At 43.0% G+C, this 16,503-nt stretch overlaps 1 protein-coding gene and 1 pseudogene across 1 annotated transcript in view; one reads left to right on the top strand and one right to left on the bottom strand.

Annotated features, from left to right (window-relative positions):
* Enthd1 (ENTH domain containing 1) overlaps positions 1-16,503 on the bottom strand; it is a 119,882-nt gene that overhangs the window by 21,670 nt on the left and 81,709 nt on the right. Inside the window, exon 6 of the mRNA XM_021183595.2 lies at positions 2,440-2,862. Within this exon, the coding sequence (XP_021039254.1) occupies positions 2,440-2,862 (423 nt within the window). The remainder of the gene's footprint in view (positions 1-2,439; positions 2,863-16,503) is intronic.
* LOC110310715 (heat shock protein HSP 90-alpha pseudogene) lies at positions 4,235-12,817 on the top strand (annotated as a pseudogene).

The raw sequence follows: 16,503 nt of genomic DNA, 5'->3' as shown, positions 1-16,503 counted from the left end.
TCTATTTTTCAACTTTAAATTTTCCTCTGAGCCTTTATGCAACATGGATAGAAATGACTTGATGGAAAATTTTCATAAAAAAATTATAGCAGCTTTCACAAAAAAGTCTGTCTTCTAGATGCCAAATGGAGCCCGAGGCAGTCACTGTGTTCTAGACTATGTGGATTTTCTGCATGAAGGACAGTTCTGTGTCTAGTGTTGTCCTTCTTAGAGTGTAGCTCTGAGTGCAGAGCCTGTCAGGTCCCCAGGGCCCAGCTGAACAAGAGAGGAGCATCTGCCCAGATGCTGGCTGTCTCCTGGCGTCACACGGTCATCAGAGGCTCCGCTTAGCTGTTGGTCTCTAAGAAGCTCCCCACTCCCCCGCTTTAGTTTCTTCCTTGCTGAGAACACACAGCTCTGCAGCATGCACTTGCAGAGACAAAGAATTCCTTCCCTGTGGTTTCTTGTTCTGGCCCTGAGTCACTTTGGGCTTTGAGATACTTTGGAACCCCAAACTCAAACTGTCTCCAAAGCCCAGTGAGGCTAGGGACCCACTTCTTACCCAAGGTGGGGAAGGACTGAGGTCAACAGGACTCATCAGAATGCTCTTCTCCCTGGGTGCAGGCCACTGCATTTCCCCTTTAGAGAGGCTTTTGATAAACACGCTTTGAGTAATTTTTCAGCTTTAATATTATTAGAGGTGTGTCAGAACATGATCCAAGAATAGAGCTGTGAGAATTCTGAGTGCCGTGAGAACACTCCAAGAAAACAAGATGGGAGTCTGACGACCCCAGCTTCTTCAGAACATGGGTTGTCCTTGGAATGTCATTCGTGCTCCTCCCAGGTGCAGCGGACAGGAGTGGGTTTAGCTCCGATTACTTTTTGTTGCTCACTGTTGTTATTCAATTCAATGCCTCTGTGAAAAACATGCTTTCGCTGGTCCTTGTGGCTGTACACTGAACTCATGCGATTCTCTTTAACCCTCAGAGTACAAATTGTCCGATGCTCTGAGTAAAGTTGGTTATTGCATGAGACTTTGGTCTCACTCATTTATCGGCTCCATTCTCCCAGGTTCCACAGGCTTTAGACTGGTACTAAGAGGTGGGATTAGAAGGTCTATATTGGCTTCACTGTAACCCTAGCAGAGGACAGTAACCCTTCTCAGAGGACAGTCAAGTCAGAGGCCACCAAGCATAGTGCTAGGTGGCTTCCTCTGCAGGCAGTCTCTGAAGGAAAGCGAGTTTGACGACAAAACAAAGATTCATTCTTAAAATTACATTTTATTTGTTATCCATCCATCCATCCTTCCGTGTGTGTGTGTGTGTGTGTGTGTGTGTGTACACTTGTGTCACGGTGAACTTGAAAGTCAAAAGAGAATGTGCCGAGTAGCAGGTGCTCTGCTTCCTGTGTGGTATCCTGTGTGGTATCCTGGGGGTCAAACTCACATCATCACCTGCTGAGCCATCTTGCCAACCCTAAGACTCAGTTTTACTACCTTTAGATTAGTCAATACCAAAAAGGTTTAAATCTTTGAAATCTCGTTTTCAAAGAGATTCTTCTGTTGTTCGCTACCCTTGACACCAAGATCAATTCATTTAACCCCTGCATGCTGCTTCCACCGCTTTATTAATATGTAGGTTTATATGCTGGCTGCCAATATTTTTGTTTATATGCATTTTTAATTTGTGTTTGAAGCAGTTTAAAAGACTTATGTTAAAATCTTTGAATTTATATGAGTTGGTAAGCATTACCATACAGAATCACCATCAAAACCACCACTTTGTTTTTGAAAAATTCATGCACAATTTTTTTAACCAATTAACTTTGCAAAAAAACCCATAATTGCACAATGCAAGATTTAATAGCTGGCAGTCAACAGCCGGGCTCGATCCTCTATCACCTGTCTAAATCAATACCGCACACAGCCCATTCCATTCCGTTTTGTTTTACACCAGGGCTCATTGCATAGCCCTGCTTCCCTTGAAGTCTATCCCCTTCCTTGGCTCCAGAGTGCTGGGGTAACAGGTATGTCCTGCTATACCCAGCTCCTTGATGTTTATATAAAGACAGAGGAAGGAAATCGTCCCTTGCCCCATTGATGCAAATAGTATAGAGCCTTAAAGAATGTATACACAGCTGTGCACACATGTGCCAGTATACATAAAAAAGCCCCATGCCTTTTGCACACAATCCCTTCATGAGTAACCTACATGTCTAACTGGAAGCCTCAGGTAATGCCAGTAACATCTAATTTGGTTTACACAGAAATTTTTAGAACTGAAGGTAATATACTCGATCAAGTACTCGCTTGAATTATCTGCAACTATGAAAGAGACACAAGACCACCCAAGAAATCCTTCAGTGGTGCATGCAATGTAATAGAATTGACAAAAAATGAGAGGAGACAAGACAAGGACAGAAGGAGAGAGGCCACACAATGCCTCTGCAAAGCATTCTCACCTGCCTCACTGGCTTGTTTCGGGGTCCACTCACCCCGCATGGCTAAAGGCTTGAGACACATGTCTTCCATCTGGCAGATGCTGAACTGTGCAGGTGTCTGGAGGTCCTGACTGGTCTCGTTCAGTGGGCTAATGGTTTTGAATCTGGGTGAGACGTAGAGTGTTTCCACAGAGGACTGGGTGTGGAATATGGACTCAGACTTGGACATCCGCAAAGCCAGGCTGACGAACTCATCTTTACCTGATGGCCAGAATGCTGGTAAAGGTGTCGGCATTTCAAAGCTTTTTGCAGCCATCTGCTTTTCCTGAGGAGTTTGTGGGGGACTTTCTGTGATAGTATTTGCAATGGCACTCTCCAATTTCTTGCCTAAACTTACACTTGTTTGCATCGATGGGCTTTTTTCTGGGGGAGTAGACACAGCTTCTGTAAAATAGCAAGTAACCCCAAATTAAAACCGAAACATTCCATTTAAAATCCATTTTAATAAATAGGATCTTTCCTATTTAGTCCTCTGCTTTCCTGCTAGGCTGGTATGTTCTATTTCAAGTACCCTCGAGCTATAACTGATGCCTTAGTCATTTGGTGGCTGCCTTCTCTCTCCTTCTTTCAGTGGTACTAAAACACAAGGCACAGAAATTTTCAAATAATGTCCCTTTCAGTGTTTCTCCCTTCACCCACTGATCTGACTCCGAGCCACTATATCTTTAGTATCTTCAAACCTTCATCCTTTACAAGATAAACTAGACACACTACACATCACTCTATCCTTAGGAAACCCGCGTCTCTCCCAGGAGGCACATCTGCATCACTTCACAGGGCTGCATCCTTTTAGTGAATCTCTTGTCTGTGTGAGGACAACAGACACTCTTCCAGAGCTGCTCCGACGGCCCCTACAATGTAAACGTTCTGTCCATTCTGTCAGTAGATACTAGCACACAATAGCACCATGGGAGCCCAGGACAGACTGGGCATCATGAATAGAAGCGGCTGAAACAGGGTAAGGAACCAAATCCGCAGGTGAACCTAAGTTGTGACCACTGCCTGATCCCACACATCTGGGGCCTGGACAGAATTTCTAGATAGGACCAGATCCCAACTCCCCGTGTGAGGGGCTGTTCTCAGAAAGTCTCATCCTAACTTGGATATGCAAAGGAAGAAAATTGTTTCTTAAGAGATTGATGAAATGAGAAGCATAACATAGTGAGAAGAGCATGTGTATTCTCTGGCCCCTCCTCCAGGGAGAAGGATGTGCTGACTGTGAGCTCACCGTTAGGTGATTCTCTACAACACCAAGTGCACTATGTAATACGTCAGAACGAGCACACGGCCCTCAGAACTTTTGGAGGCTGGAGAGAAGCTTGTTATTGTAGTTGCTTCATTGTCATTGTGCAGCTCGTCCCAGTTCATGTGTGGTCACTCAGCAAAGATGCCTGAGAACACAGAACCAAAGCTGAATGCTGGAGGCTACTGTCTACTGTCCCGCGCTAATTTTCCCGCCAGCAAGAAACAACGCGGCACACAAACAGGATCCTTCTGTGGCAAGCTTTAATGCGTCTTGAGAGGGAGAGCATCAGCTTCTCAAGGCGGAGACCCCAAGCCCGAAAACCGCCTCCCTTAAATAGGAGATTTCTCTCGCCTCGGACGTGGCGATTCCCTATAGGCCAAATTCTTGTCACCCGAGGTGACGTTGTCAGGCGAGCACCTGGCACCATGAACGGTTAATGCCAGCACATGCGCGGATCACTTGTTCATCTCCAGAGGCAGGCGATGTCGGCGCCATCTTATAATGGCGACGATGTGGGGTGGCGCCCCACAGTCTACGTCTTCACACAAGTTTGCTGACCTATCTGCACATGTGGGTGGGAGGTCCATGGACAGGAAACACATCTGGATGTACACTTGCCCTTGGTTGGATGTAGGTGGAAGGTATGCAGGCAGGAAGTGCATCAGGATATATGCTTGCCCCTGATTGGACCTGATGGGAAACATGGTGGCCTTGTGGTACTTTTGCCTTTTTAAGCCCCTGCAAAACATGACTTGTGGCCATTCCCTGGGAACCCAAGTATGGACCTGGCCAGAGTTCATCCTCCTGGCCAGTATTTAATCAAAGCTTGCTTCAAAGTTGGCTTTAAATTGTGGTAGTGGCCTTATTCTCAACCAGTGGGATTAATAAAACCCAGAACCAAGACCAACCAATGGAGGAGGAAAAGGTTAAGACTTTTCCCTTGACCGGGGCAGCTGGGGCGCAGGGTCAGCTGACACTTGCCAGCTACCCACAACACCCGCCACAGGATCTTAAGACTTCTGGTGAGTGGAGCACAGCTTCTGCTCCAATCCAATTGCGCGGGACCTGAGACTGCATTAGTTAGGGAAGCAGAAACCGGCCTGAGTAGGGCCACAGGCCTCATCCGGCCGGATCAGCGCCGGGGTAGCGGGAGAGCAGGGTTGCCTGACACCCGCCAGCTACCCACGACCCCCGCCGCAGGATTTTGGGACTGCTGGTGAGTGGAACACAGCTTCTGCTCCAATCTTTAAACAGTGACAACGATAACAACTAACCCCAGAGATTACCAGATGGCGAAAGGTAAACGTAATAATCTTACTAACAGAAACCAAGACCACTCACCATCATCAGAACCCAGCACCACCACTTCGCCCAGTCCAGGGCACCCCAACACACCAGAAAAGCTAGACACGGATTTAAAAGCATATCTCCTGATGATGATAAAGGACTTCAAGAAGGACTTTAATAACACACTTAAAGAAATGCAGGAGAACACTGATAAACAGGCAGAAGACAATAAAGAGGAAGCACAAAAATCCCTTAAAGAATTGCAGGAGAACACTGCTAAAGAGTTACAAATCCTTAAAGAAAAACAGGATAACATAATCAAACAGGTAGAAGTCCTTACAGAAAAACAGGAAAACACATCCAAACAGATGATGGAAATGAACAAAACCATACTAGACCTAAAAAGGGAAGTAGACACAATAAAGAAAACCCAAAATGAGGCAACACTGGAGATAGAAACCCTAGGAAAGAAATCTGGAACCATAGATACCAGCATCAGCAACAGAATACAAGAGATGGAAGAGAGAATCTCAGGTGCAGAAGATTCCATAGAGAACATCGGCACAACAATCAAGGAAAATGTAAAATGCAAAAAGATCCTAACTCAAAACATCCAAGAAATACAGGACACAATGAGAAGACCAAACCTACGGATAATAGGAGTGGATGAGAATGAAGATTTTCAACTCAAAGGACCAGCAAATTTCTTCAACAAAATTATAGAAGAAAACTTCCCAAATCTAAAGAAAGAGATGCCCATGAACATACAAGAAGCCTACAGAACTCCAAATAGACTGGACCAGAAAAGAAATACCTCCCGACACATTATAATCAGAACAACAAATGCTCTAAATAAAGATAGAATACTAAAAGCAGTAAGAGAAAAAGGCCAAGTAACATATAAAGGCAAGCCTATCAGAATTACACCAGATTTTTCACCAGAGACTATGAAAGCCAGAAGATCCTGGACGGATGTTATACAGACACTAAAAGAACACAAATTCCAGCCCAGGCTACTATACCCAGCCAAACTCTCAATTAACATAGATGGAGAAACCAAAGTATTCCACGACAAAACCAAATTCACACATTATCTCTCCACAAATCCAGCCCTTCAAAGGATAATAACAGAAAAAAACCAATACAAGGACAGGAACCACGCCCTAGAAACAACAAGAAGGTAATCCCTCAACAAACCTAAAAGAAGACAGCCACAAGAACAAAATGCCAACTTTAACAACAATAATAACAGGAAACAACAATTACTTTTCCTTAATATCTCTTAATATCAATGGACTCAACTCCCCGATAAAAAGATATAGACTAACAAACTGGCTACACAAACAAGACCCAACATTTTGCTGCTTACAGGAAACTCATCTCAGAGAAAAGGATAGACACTACCTCAGAATGAAAGGCTGGAAAACAATTTTCCAAGCAAATGGCATGAAGAAACAAGCTGGAGTAGCCATTCTAATATCTGATAAGATTGACTTCCAACCCAAAGTCATTAAAAAAGACAGGGAGGGACACTTCATACTCATCAAAGGTAAAATCCTCCAAGAGGAACTATCAATCCTGAATATCTATGCTCCAAATACAAAGGCAGCCACATTCATTAAAGAAACTTTAGTAAATCTCAAAGCACACATTGCACCTCATACAATAATAGTGGGAGACTTCAACACACCACTTTCACCAATGGACAGATCATGGAAACAGAAACTAAACAGGGACACAGTGAAACTAAGAGAAATTATGAATCAAATGGATCTGGCAGATATCTACAGAACATTCTATCCTAAAACAAAAGGATATACCTTCTTCTCAGCACCTCATGGTACCTTCTCCAAAATTGACCACATAATTGGTCACAAAGCAGGCCTCAACAGATACAAAAATATTGAAATTGTCCCATGCATCCTATCAGATCACCATGGACTAAGGCTGATCTTCAATAACAAAATAAATAATAGAAAGCCAACCTTCACGTGGAAACTGAACAACACTCTTCTCAATGATACCTTGGTCAAGGAAGGAATAAAGAAAGAAATTAAGGACTTTTTAGAGTTCAATGAAAATGAAGCCACAACATACCCAAACTTATGGGACACAATGAAAGCATTTCTAAGAGGAAAACTCATAGCTCTGAGTGCCTCCAAAAGGAAACTAGAGAGAGCACACATTAGCAGCTTGACAACACACCTAAAAGCACTAGAACAAAAGGAAGCAAATTCACCCAAGAGGAGTAGACGGCAGGAAATAATCAAACTCAGGGGTGAAATCAACCAAGTGGAAACAAGAAAAACTATTCAAAGAATCAACCAATCAAGGAGCTGGTTCTTTGAGAAAATCAACAAGATAGATAAACCCTTAGCCAGACTCACTAGAGAGCACAGGGAAAGCATCCTAATTAACAAAATCAGAAATGAAAAAGGAGACATAACAACAGATCCTGAAGACATCCAAAACACCATCAGATCCTTCTACCAAAGGCTATACTCAACAAAACTGGAGAACCTGGATGAAATGGAGAAGTTCCTAGACAGATACCAGGTACCAAATTGAATCAAGATCAGGTTAATGATCTAAACAGCCCTATATCCCCCAAAGAAATAGAAGCAGTCATTAATAGTCTCCCAACTAAAAAAAGTCCAGGACCAGATGGGTTTAGTGCAGAGTTCTATCAGACCTTCAAAGAAGATCTAATCCCAGTTCTTCACAAACTATTCCACAAAATAGAAACAGAAGGTACTCTACCCAACTCATTCTATGAAGCCACAATTACTCTGATACCTAAACCACAAAAAGACCCAACAAAGATAGAAAACTTCAGACCAATATCCCTTATGAATATTGATGCAAAAATCCTCAATAAAGTTCTTGCTAACCGAATCCAAGAACACATCAAAACAATCATCCATCCTGACCAAGTAGGCTTCATCCCAGGGATGCAGGGATGGTTCAATATACGGAAATCCATCAACGTAATCCAGTATATAAACAAACTCAAAGACAAAAACCACATGGTCATCTCGTTAGATGTGGAAAAAGCATTTGACAAGATCCAACACCCATTCATGATAAAAGTCTTGGAAAGATCAGGAATTCAAGGCCCATACCTAAACATGATAAAAGCAATCTACAGCAAACCAGTAGCCAACATCAAAGTAAATGGTCAGAAGCTTGAAGCAATCCCTCTAAAATCAGGGACTAGACAAGGCTGTCCACTTTCTCCATACCTATTCAACATTGTACCTGAAGTCCTAGCCAGAGCAATTCGACAACAAAAGGAGATCAAAGGGATACAAATTGGAAAAGATGAAGTCAAAATATCACTTTTTGCAGATGATATGATAGTATATATAAGTGACCCTAAAAATTCCACCAGAGAACTCCTAAGCCTGATAAACAGCTTCGGTGAAGTAGCTGGATATAAAATTAACTCAAACAAATCAATGGCCTTTCTCTACACAAAGAATAAACAGGCTGAGAAAGAAATTAGGGAAACAACACCCTTCTCAATAGTCACAAATAATATAAAATATCTTGGCGTGACTCTAACTAAGGAAGTGAAAGATCTGTATAATAAAAACTTCAAGTCTCTGAAGAAAGAAATTATAGAAGATCTCAGAAGATGGAAAGATCTCCCATGCTCATGGATTGGCAGGATCAACATTGTAAAAATGGCTATCTTGCCAAAAGCAATCTACAGATTCAATGCAATCCCCATCAAAATTCCAACTCAATTCTTCAACGAATTAGAAAGTGCAATCTGCAAATTCATCTGGAATAACAAAAAACCTAGGATAGCAAAAACTCTTCTCAAGGATAAAAGAACCTCTGGTGGAATCACCATGCCGGACCTAAAGCTCTACTACAGAGCAATTGTGATAAAAACTGCATGGTACTGGTATAGTGACAGACAAATAGACCAATGGAATAGAATTGAAGACCCAGAAATGAACCCACACACCTACGGTCACTTGATCTTCGACAAGGGAGCTAAAAACATCCAGTGGAAGAAAGACAGCATTTTCAACAAATGGTGCTGGCACAACTGGTTGTTAACATGTAGAAGAATGCGAATCGATCCATTCCTATCTCCTTGTACTAAGGTCAAGTCTAAGTGGATCAAGGAACTTCACATAAAACCAGAGACACTGAAACTTATAGAGGAGAAAGTGGGGAAAAGCCTTGAAAATATGGGCACAGGGGAAAAATTCCTGAATAGAACAGTAATGGCTTGTGCTGTAAGATCGAGAATTGACAAGTGGGACCTCATGAAACTACAAAGCTTCTGCAAGGCTAAAGACACCATCAATAAGACAAAAAAACCACCAACAGATTGGGAAAGGATCTTCACCTATCCTAAATCAGATAAGGGACTAATATCCAATATATATAAAGAACTCAAGAAGGTGGACTCCAGAAAGTCAAATAACCCCATTAAAAAATGGGGCTCAGAACTGAACAAAGAATTCTCACCTGAGGAATACCGAATGGCAGAGAAACACCTGAAAAAATGTTCAACATCCTTAATCATCAGGGAAATGCAAATCAAAACAACCCTGAGATTCCACCTCACACCAGTCAGAATGGCTAAGATCAAAAATTCAGGTGACAGCAGATGCTGGCGAGGATGTGGAGAAAGAAGAACACTCCTCCATTGTTGGTGGGATTGCAAGCTTGTACAACCACTCTGGAAATCAGTCTGGCGGTTCCTCAGAAAATTGGACATAGTACTACCGGAGGATCCAGCAATACCTCTCCTGCGCATATATGCAGAAGATGTCCCAACCGGTAAAAAGGACACATGCTCCACTATGTTCATAGCAGCCCTATTTATAATAGCCAGAAGCTGGAAAGAACCCAGATGTCCCTCAACAGAGGAATGGATACAGAAATTATGGTACATTTACACAATGGAGTACTACTCAGCTATTAAAAAGAATGAATTTATGAAATTCCTAGCCAAATGGATGGACCTGGAGGGCATCATCTTGAGTGAGGTAACACAATCACAAAGGAACTCACACAATATGTATTCACTGATAAGTGGATATTAGCCCAAAACTTAGGATACCCAAGATATAAGATACAATTTGCTAAACGCATGAAACTCAAGAAGAATGAAGACCAAAGTGTGGACACTGTGCCCCTTCTTAGAATTGGGAACAAAACACCCATGGAAGGAGTTACAGAGACAAAGTTTGGAGCTGTGATAAAAGGATGGACCATCTAGAGACTGCCGTATCCAGGGATCCATCCCATAATCAGCTTCTAAACGCTGACACCAATGCATACACTAGCAAGATTTTGCTGAAAGGACCCAAATATAGCTGTCTCTTGTGAGACGATGCCGGGGCCTAGCAAACACAGGAGTGGATGTTCACAGTCAGCTATTGGATGTATCACAGGGCTCCCAATCGAGAAGCTAGAGAAAGTACCCAAGGAGCTAAAGGGATCTGCAACCCTATTGTTGGAACAACATGATGTACTAACCAGAACCCCGGAGCTCTTGTCTCTAGCTGCATATGTATCGAAAGATGGCCTAGTCGGCCATCAATGGAAAGAGAGGCCCATTGGACTTGCAAACTTTATATGCCCCAATATAGGGGAATGCCAGGGCCAAAAGAATGGGAATGGGTGGGTAGGGAAGTGGGGGGCGCTATGGGGGACTTTTGGGATAGCATTGGAAATGTAATTGAGGAAAATATGTAATAAAAATATTAAAAATCAAAAAAAAAAGACTTTTCCCTTTAAGGCAAAAATTTTCCCGTTAATGTCCTTGTTCATCAATACTTTCTATTCAAACAAAGACTTTTTTTTTTTTTTTGAGGGAGTGTATTTCAAATTCATCAGATGCTCTGGGTAAGATCAGCGATGAGAGTGTGGTAGATCCTAGTTATCACTCTGGGAAGGACCTGCCTGTTAACCTCATCCCCAGAAACAAGGCCAACCCCTCACTGTTATGGACACCGGAACCGGGATGACCAAGGCTAACCTTGGCACTATTGCCAATTTAGCACCAAGGCCGTCATGGAGGCTTTGCAGGCTGGAGCAGATGTCTCCATGGCTGGCCACTTTGGTGTTGCCTTTTACTCTGCCTGTTTAGTTGCTGATGACGTGATTGTGGTCACCAGGCATGGTGACGATGGGCTGTACACCTGGAAGTCCTTAGTAGGGCCATCATTCACAGTGAAGGCTGACACTGTGAACCAACAGGCCATGGGACACAGGTTGCTTTACATGTGAAAGGAAACCAAGCCAGAGTGTCTGGGGGAAAGGAGGATGGAGAAGGTTGTGGAGAAACATTCCCAGTTTACTGCCTGCCCCGTTATTCTCTCTGTGGAGAAGAAATGAGAGAAGGAAGTCAGTAATGATGAGGCTGAAGAAAAAGGAGATAAAGAGCAAGAGAGAGAAAAAAAGAAGAAATAGAAAATGTCTGGTTCTGATGAGAAAGGAGAAAAGGGTAGTGACAAGTAGAAGAAGATGATTAAGGAAAAGTACATTGATCAAGAACTAAGTGAAACAAAACCTGTTTGGACCAGACATCCAGAAGAATATGGTGAGGCCTGCAAGAGCCTACGAAGTGGTCGGGAAGACCATGTTGTGGTAAAGCATTGTCTGTTGAAGGATAACTGGAATTCCCAGCCCTTCTCTTGTCCCAAGACACATTCCTTGTCATCTCTTTGGAAACAGAAAGAAAAAGGGCCATCAAGTGGCACGTACACAGTTTTCATCACGGGTAACTATGAGAAGTTAGTTCCTGAGTATCTGAATTTCATTACAACAGTGGGGGGTTCTGAGGCTCTCCCTCTAAATATTGCCCATGAAATGTTTCAGCAAAGCAAAAATTTGCAAGTTATCAGAAAGAATTTGGTCAAGAAATGCTTAGAACTATTCGCTGAACTGGAAAGGGAAAGAGAACTACAAAAGGCTTTATGAGCAGGTCTCAAAATTGTAAAGCTTGGAATTTAGGAAGACTCAAAATCGAAGAAACTGCCAGAGCTGTTGTGATGCTGCACATCTGCTTGTGGGGAAGTGGTGCTTCCTCCCAAGGACTGCGGCACCAGAACGAAGGGAAACCAGAAGTGCGTCCACTTTATCTCAGCTGAGACCAAGGACCAAGTAGCTAACTTGGCTTTCATGGAACATCTCTGACACCGTGGTTTAGAAGTGACCCACTCGACTGAGCCCACTGATGAGTATATGTGCACAGCTGAGGGCTAGGGTGAGACTACAGTGTCAGTTACCAAAGAAGGACTGGAAATCGCAGAAGACTAAGAAGAGCCAAAGAAAACAGGAAGAGAAAAAAGACAAAGTGTGAAGAACCTCTGCAAAAGTATGAACGACATCTTGGAGGGAAGGTCGGAAGGGTCCGAGTGATTGGCGGCATCCCTAAGTGGTCTCATCACAGTACATGTGGGTGAACAGCAAACACAAAAGAATCAAGAAAGCCCAAGCCCTCAAAGAAAACTCAACAATGGGTGACACGGCAGCACAGAACTGACTGGACTGCTCCATTGTTGAAACCTTACGGCCCAGGCTGACAGAATGGCGGGTTTGTGAAGGATCAGGTCACCCTGCTGTATGAGCTGGACTCCTGACTGCTGCCTTCACTCTGGAAGATCCCTAGACAAAGAGAACAGGATCTACAGGGTGAGCAAGCTTGATCTGGGAACTGATGAAGATGATCTCACTTTGGTCGAAGCTAGTGCTGCTATAGCTGAAGAAATGCTTGCCCTCGGAGGAGACGAGGACACGGCGAGCATGGGAGAAGTAGACGAAGAGTCAGCGTAAGAACCACGAGCTCCGTGTTCATTTCCTTCCCTCTGATGATGCTTCTCCAAGGAGTTTTGTTTATTTTTGTTCACATTTTGTTAGCATCTGTGTGGCATGAAAATTAAGGGGAGATAAACTTTCCTTCTGCTTTTTTTTTTTTTTTTTTTTTTTTTTTTTTTTTTGGTTTTTCGAGACAGGGTTTCTCTGTGTAGCCCTGGCTGCCTGGAACTCACTCTGTAGACCAGGCTGGCCTCGAACTCAGAAATCCGCCTGCCTCTGCCTCTGCCTCCCGGGTGCTGGGATTAAAGGCGTGCGCCACCATCGCCCGGCTCCTTCTGCTTATATCATGAGACAGTAGGCTTGTTTCAAGAGGCCTTAGAAAGTTTGTTTTAAGATGTAATGTAACCTGTTGTTAACTTTGTGGTCTGAACTATTTAAGCTGTTGAGCTGGATTCCTTAGTAGACCAAATCACCTGTCACTGAAGTGTTCTAAGACATAGCTTCACATTTAAAAGGGAAAAAATTGTTAAGACACCTTGAGTGCCAACTTCGAGAATCCATTTTTTAAAAAGTTTTCATACTCTGTAGTTAATTCTGTATATACTAGTCTTAGAAGAATACAAGCTGAAACAACTTGACAGGAATTTCCCACAAGGCTTGTTTTCGAAAGTAAAGTACCAAGAACAAAATCCTAAGCTTCCCTAAGTCTTGTAACTCAACGATGCTTATGAATGGAAATATTCATTTAAAAGGTAAATAAATATTACATATTAATATGTAATATATTGTTATATAATTTGTATTATATGTGGGTATATGTCTATCTATAGATAGAGATTTATATTGTTTTCCATTACTTTTGGGGGGTTTGAGACAATGACTGACTCCATAGTCATAGTATGACATAGAATTCAAGGTCCTCCTGTCTGTCTCTCGAGTGCTGTGATTCCAGCCTTCTACTGCAATGTCTGCCTTCTTCTATCTTTGAAAATTCAACTCAAGTACCACTGTCTCTTCAATGCCTGCCCTGGCCCTTCTGTATTTGCCTTGTCTTACTATGCCCTCCACTACCGAAGACTGGATGGAGCCTGATGAGCAACTGAAACACCGCACTCCTTCACTCCCGCCTCATTCCAGTCGGTTCCATCACCCCAAGTTGCCTCAGTCCCAGCACCCAGCAGTGCCAGTCCTGGAGGATGCACTCAATCAATGTCTTTTCAATGGAAGGAAAAACCCAGACCCAAGAACCAACGAGAAGGTAATGCTTGTTTTCTAAATTTAGCACAGTTTAACAACTTCATAATAATGGAAGGAAACAGAAAATTGGTGGATGAAAATAACCTCTTCTGAAATATTACTAATTAGCATGTGACCCAGTTATATTTCGTTGGTAAAAGGTTTTGTTAGAAGTACTAATACATCCTAGTAGGAAACCAGAGTTATGGTATTTCAGAATGCATGTATATGTTACTATATTTGCTTTAAAGTACTCTTTAAGAGGGATTTTATTTAAATATTTCCCTTGACACTCCATTGTATTTGAGAAAAATGTTTTGCTCTTTATGTAATGAAATTATTTCCAAATGCAGCGGTACATAAATCAGGACAGCCCAGGATGGAAATCGCTTTCCCTTGAAAATGGCTTAAGACTACTTAAGGCAAATATCAGCGTTTGCATGGGTAGAGACTAGACGCCACGTGAGTACTTAGTACACAAGCTAAAAATTAAACACAAGCTTAAGAATGAATGAGATGGCAGGGGGTAGAGGCTCATGATGTAACCTCTGTCTGGCACCTGGGATTTGGAGGCAGGAAAATCAAGAGTTCAAGGCCAACCTGGGCTACATGACACCCTACTTCAAACCTACTTATTTAACCAAAGTAAATAAATATTTTTAAAATTCAACAACATCTTAGACCAAAGTCCTTCTATTTTTATCAATCCCTTTCAGTCTAGAAGGAAAACTGCAAACTGGCTACTTGGACTTTTATTAAAACTAGTAAGTTGGGTGTTTTTTTTTTTTAACTATGTTGGGAATTGAACTTAGGGTCTCATCTATGCTAGGCAAGCATTTGTCTACTGAGCTGTATCCTCAGCCTCACACTGGTAATGTATTCAGTGAACTGAACACTTCGATATAAAAAGAGTACGATGATGGCTGGGGATACAGCTCAGTTGGCAGAATGCTTGAAAAAAATGATTTCAAATGTACAGCGCATTTTCTTAAAAAGAAAAACATTTGCTTGAGCAGAAGATGGAAGTGTTCTGAAGAGTCTATAGTAAGGCAGCCTGGTTCTGCCCCGTCCTTCTATGCAACATGCCAACTTACTTCTCTATAGCCACTGCTCTAGTTATTTATAGTTTGTATGTGGAAGCCCCTCCTATGCCAGCTACCAACTGCATCCCACAGCTTCGGCTCTTTATGGTTACCTGCCACACACCCAGAAACGACCTACAGCCAGGCCCTGTGCCGTGTTCTCAGGCTGACTCCAGTCCTGCTCCTGGTGTCTTGCCTACCAGCTAACCTTCCTCCTTTCCTGGTTTAAACCCTACCAACCCCACAAGACCCATCCCAAACAATTACTGCTTCTAGAAGCTATTTCCACGGACAAGACTTCACCCTCATCCTCGCCTTTTCTGAAATGATAAAGTGTGCCTCTAAGAAGTCACTGTTTTACTTAATTACACACAATATAGTGCCAATCATATATGAAGTTCCTGTGTTCTGACCTCACAGCCTTCAGGATGCTTTTACATAGAGAGGAAACCCAAAGGTCTGTTAAATTTAGTCCCTAATGTGCCTCTCCCTGACATCAGCTTCACATGCTATCACAGCATACTGTATGTGAAACTGAGAATCAAGGATGCTCAATCAAGCAACACTTTGGGGGCTGGGATTTGGCTCAGGGGTCAAGTGTTTGTCTAGTACGAGGGAAGCTCTGTGTCTGATAGCAAGGACCATGAAAAATAACAAGGCAGGGATGAGGGAAAGACGGCGTGAGCACTGGAGGGAGAGGAATGGCCAACTAACTGATACCTGATATTTACTGTGGCTGTAGTGAGGCTCTGGAGAGACACTGCGTAGGCCAATCATCCAGCAATACAAATACAGTAAAAAGTCAGAGCAGAGGAGAAAAACAGGAGAGAGCCCGAGTAAATGGAACTTCAGCAAAGAAAGAAGGCTGTAACCAGCATCCACGTCCCAACAGCAGGGCAGGCACAAGCCATGTAGTGTTATCAGTTATTAGTGGGTGGTGGAAAGGGGAGGGTCTCCATCCAGAAAGCCAGGAGAAAGCCAGGCCTGTGGGCCTCTTCCCTGATGTGCAGGAGTTGGGAGGAAGGAAACAGAAATCGCGGGGCACTTTCAGAGGCTTGTTCCTTAGTCACCTTGGTGGAACTTTGCTCTCCTCCTATTCTCTGGGCAGCCTTCCCATTGTCTTCTGTGGCACCCTTTTCCTCTGAAATGTCACCAGCATATTCTTGCTTCACTTTTTCTGACCACAATGAAGTGTCATCTGCTGCTGGCCTCAGCTAGAACTAGGGTGGTCTGTCTGCAGTCCACTCACATTTTTAACCTGGTCTTTGCTGAGCTCTGCCGCTCCCCATCCTGACCTCCTGTCCTTGATATCTACTTTACCTCTGTTGACATCCCCATCAATTTCCCTCATACCACAGTCTCTGGATCTTCCCATCTGCCTGCTTG

The sequence above is a fragment of the Mus caroli genome, unplaced genomic scaffold, assembly GCF_978045245.1.
Source record: "Mus caroli unplaced genomic scaffold, Mus_caroli_1 scaffold_16, whole genome shotgun sequence".
Lineage (NCBI taxonomy): Eukaryota > Metazoa > Chordata > Mammalia > Rodentia > Muridae > Mus > Mus caroli.
This window is presented reverse-complemented; position numbering and strand designations above follow the sequence as displayed.